General features: G+C 44.4%; 1 protein-coding gene across 1 annotated transcript; it reads right to left on the bottom strand.

Moving 5' to 3' along the window:
- Positions 1 to 1,771: 1,771 nt before the first annotated feature.
- Positions 1,772 to 3,880, bottom strand: LOC120670425 (NAC domain-containing protein 76-like). The gene is made up of 4 exons (XM_039950522.1): positions 3,672 to 3,880; positions 3,358 to 3,548; positions 2,953 to 3,224; positions 1,772 to 2,680 (listed from the first exon to the last, which is right to left on the bottom strand). The coding sequence occupies exons 2-4, from the start codon at positions 3,524 to 3,526 to the stop codon at positions 2,084 to 2,086; spliced, it is 1,038 nt and encodes a 345-aa protein (XP_039806456.1). The 5' UTR covers positions 3,527 to 3,548; positions 3,672 to 3,880; the 3' UTR covers positions 1,772 to 2,083.
- Between the last annotated feature and the right edge of the window lie 241 nt (positions 3,881 to 4,121).

The following is a 4,121-nucleotide window of genomic DNA, read 5'->3' on the forward strand; positions in this document are numbered from 1 at the left end:
CATTGATGTGTACTGTGTACATCGAACATTGCAGCAGGGAGCAGCTAGCCCTGCTTACTTTACGCTTTCCCTGTCCAAGAAATTGCAAACAAAATCCGGCTGGTGGTACACAGGTTGGCATATGTTTTATCCTCTCCATGTAGGCACGAACTTCCATGCGCGTGGCTTGAACGATTAAGAATTAAACTAGCCATGGCTGCACTGCCGCTGCAAGCTTTGGGATTGGGATGTGATGGCATGGGGGAAGAACCGTAACGCATCCGGCGTTGCATTCTTTCTCTGGAATAAACGGTTCATTGGTCCTGGTAAACAAATGGAATTGATGAAGCCTACCAAGGAGGAAGACGGCCAGGGGTAACATCTAAAACTGAAGCTATGTTATTAATGTAAACACTAATCTATGTAACATTAATCCAAATTTCAAGTGCTCGAAGAAAATGGAAGATGTCTTTTTTTTTTGTATTTTCACAAAGGTGGAGTTGCCGATTGCTATGTTTATCTTCTGTACCATTAAAGGATCAGCAAATAAACTAATTAAGCAGCCAATCTGGCTTTGCATTACCTGATTTCGGTACTTGGAAAACAAATGAGAGGTGAAACAACTTTATTGTTTAGAACTTAACAAAGTTATTAACCGACTAAAAACATGGCAACAATTGTTTTTGGTGATCTCTCCCTCATGGTTATGTATATGACAACCAATAATATCTTTCGCGGTCTCTCCATGTTTTTCTCCAGCACATGTATGTGTTTTTTGGGTACATTTAAGATGCACGCACATTCTACAAATACCACACTTAGCTTACACCGTACCACTCCAAACACAACACATGAATGTGCTAAGCCACCTTTTTTTTCACACTCTTCCCGTCAAGCGCCAACCTTCTATATCTCAAAGCAGCATGAGACCAAGACAAAAATGTAGGGTGTACTGTTTGTTGTTGCATTTCTTATAAATGGCTTCAAAACCACTCAAGTTCTCTGACTGAAGTCGCCTACCAGTTACTGTCCCTTCAGTCCTCATCTAAGAAAATTAGGGATTGCTATGTACCACATTGCATCGGCCAATGTTAGAATGGGGCGTCTTAACATTGAGGTTGTTCACCACTCGCTGCAAACCACTCGAGAGACTAGCTCTAGTTATCGATCATCAACCATTTCTAGGGTACGAAAGAATCATTATAAGCCCCATAGTGCAATAATTTGTACTTTGGCCACTATAAACCTCTTTTTCACCACACACAATTATTTGTATACACCAACTCCTCCCCCCCCCCCCCCCCCAACTTTCCTTATCCCTGTGGAGTCTATCTAGAGAAAGAATGCCTAACACCTTACATATGGTCCACCGTCATCCAGGTTGTTTGTATTTCGCACTTGCTATGCAGTTTATTATCAATTACTCCCTCTGATTTTTTTAAATGACGTTAGGACATCAAACTTTAGCTTATTTGTAGTGTAAAGTTTTGTCTGAAACGTCAAATATTAAGGTACGAAGGTAGTATCAAATAAGAAAAACCTCAACCTAGAATCATGATCGACGTAAGGTAGAACTAATATGGAAAGACAAGCAACACAAACTCCTATAGTTTGGTATTTTAGCTTGTGAGGAAATAATTGTACAACATTCTGTCAGTAGATCAAAGTGATGGAGCAGATATAGACATCAAATCGTACATCAGCTGATAAGAAAAAGGGAGACAAAAGGAATTCAGATGGTGCATGTGTAGAGCTTTAATTCATGGGAAACTAGAGGAATAACAATATTCCAAAAAAGAAATTGAAGTTCTAGATTCACTGTGCCATTTCGCTTCACATTCTTCTCAAAAGCACTTAACGAGCAACCCTACTAAGCCAAAATGAGAACATAAAAAGGATCTTCTTGACCAACCAGCTACAGTTTAATTTAGATGGCATTTGATGCGCGCATGGCCCAAACAGTTGCACCGTATATACATTTGAAAGCACTAAATTTGAACTCCACATACAGCGAAATCGACCGAATCAAGCAGTCTAATCAACCAAAAACCTGATCTGCTCACTTAACGCGCAAGGCATGCAGCTAAACTTGAGGTCAATCCATCTACTTGGGGAATCTGAGGAGATCGGACGCCTCGCCGCCAAGGTACTGCAGTGGAAGCCTCTGCAGGGACGACGAGCCACCGAGCTCCATGAGCTGCTCATGATATGGTGCCATTGAGGGGGCATAGGCCGTGGAGACCTTGCCCTGGAATAACTGATCAAGGTTCTGGTGCGAGGCGAGTAGCTTGTCCAGGATCGACCAATCTGTCGTGCCCGTAAAGCGGTGGACACCACCGCCACCACTATGGGGCATCGCGTCGTCGCTGCCGTTCGATGTCAGCTTCATCAGGTTCTGCGAGCACTCTACATCGAGCGAGCTCATGGCAATGGGGACGCCAGGTTGGCTAGGGAGGAGGGTTTGCACGGGCTGGTCGGCGCTCATCAGCTGCGGGAGCTGCATGGTGGGGTCGAAGGAAGGGAACTGATGATCATATTGCATGAGGTGAGGGTTGTGCTTGTGGTCTATTGGTAGGGCACCGGGGACCGGAACCGGGAAGGGCTGGAGCTCATCATCGTCCAGTTCTGCCATCTCAGCAGGGTTGAGGCCCCTCTGATAGTTCTTCTTCTTGAAAACCCTACACACCACCCATCCATCTTCCTGCAAATCAGATCGGGATTTGTGTCAGTTCACCTCTAGCTAGGACGCCATGTTTCAGTGGAGCAGTACCGAGATTAAATTGTGTTAAATCTTCCATGTAACAACTTTTACACACATATTGGACCTTAAATGAATGTTATTATTCCATGGGTTAAAGTTAAACTTGGAAGAGAATAAAATCTAAACATGATCGAGTGAAGCTGATGATGGGCAAAGAAATCAAATAAACCTAGCTTGCTAGGTCTGAATAGCAGATGGTGCTCCTCCCTTACCTGAATCTCAACGTTCTCTTCATCCAAGCGGTACTCGTGCATAATCCAGTCAGTCTTCTTGCCGTGGGGAGCCCTTCCGATGTAGAACACCAGGGTCTTCCTCAAGCCGATCCTCCTGGCGTTGCCGAGGAAGATGGCCTTGTCCCGCCCTGTCGCCTTCCAGAATCCTGCCGTGGTGGCACGGTTCGTCCTCGTCCCCGTTGGGTACTTCTTGTCCTTGTGGCTGAAGAAGTACCAGTCGTTCTGAGGTCCGGTGCCTATTCTGCACCTATCTGCCATGCCCCACAGATATTTGAGATTGTTGTGAGTTACCAATAATCTCTTTGGAAAATTTGCATCTAGAAAGATCAGATCAGGATTGCTGCACATCAGTATGTGTTGCACACAAATGGCATATGTATTTACCTTTGAGATCCCAGGGCTCAAGCTTGTTAAGATCAATCTCCCTTATGACATCAAGATCTATGGGCTCATAAGCAACCTTCTTCCTCAGGTAGTAATATAGTAGCTCCTCATCGGTCGGATGGAAGCGGAAGCCTGGTGGCACTGACAGTGGTCCACCGCTCGGATGCATTCTTCTTTGCAAAACCTAAGATCTGAGAAGCAAGCCATGTATGAAGCACACATGAGAAACCATATTAGAGGCTTCATATTGCAACATCCTTATATACTTTCCTGCTCATGTACAGATCTTGTAGAACAAAAGGAAGAGAACAAACCTTGGAAATATCCTTTGCCTGATTGCAGCTCAGATCCTTGAAGCAACTGAGTATGAAGACAAGCAAGAAAAACAAGAGGAAAGGTGATGCTACAAGGAAAAAGGATGTATGGCTGGCTTATATGGAGTCGGGCGAGGTATGGTAGGGGATAGCAAGTCCAAGATGCTCACCAAAGACAAACCCTAAGTCAATAAAATGTATATAGCCTTGGCAGATGGGTTTGAGCTGTATATTAGTTTTGGATTGATTGATGGGAGCATTGACTATATCCTGATAGGTTCACAATCTCACAGTAAGGAGTGTCCATGCATGTATATGGCTATATGCATGTATGTCTTGGCTGGTTCTGGAAGGACCAAATGAAAAGATGGGTGTGCTGTCCTTTGAACAGGGGACCTGCCCCAAAACTGGCCTCAGAAGAAGCAATCAGGTGTCTCCATCTACAACACC

This window comes from Panicum virgatum, chromosome 4N (genome assembly GCF_016808335.1).
Source record: "Panicum virgatum strain AP13 chromosome 4N, P.virgatum_v5, whole genome shotgun sequence".
NCBI lineage: Eukaryota > Viridiplantae > Streptophyta > Magnoliopsida > Poales > Poaceae > Panicum > Panicum virgatum.

What these genes read in the sequence shown, in the direction of transcription:
- LOC120670425 (XM_039950522.1), bottom strand. Translation starts at nt 3,526, where the DNA reads ATGCATCCGAGCGGTGGACCACTGTCAGTGCCACCAGGCTTCCGCTTC. An exon ending in TGAGCCCTGGGATCTCAAAG is followed by an intron (nt 3,225 to 3,357) that starts GTAAATACATAT and finishes GGGGCATGGCAG; the next exon opens with ATAGGTGCAGAATAGGCACC. An exon ending in AAGAGAACGTTGAGATTCAG is followed by an intron (nt 2,681 to 2,952) that starts GTAAGGGAGGAG and finishes TCTGATTTGCAG; the next exon opens with GAAGATGGATGGGTGGTGTG.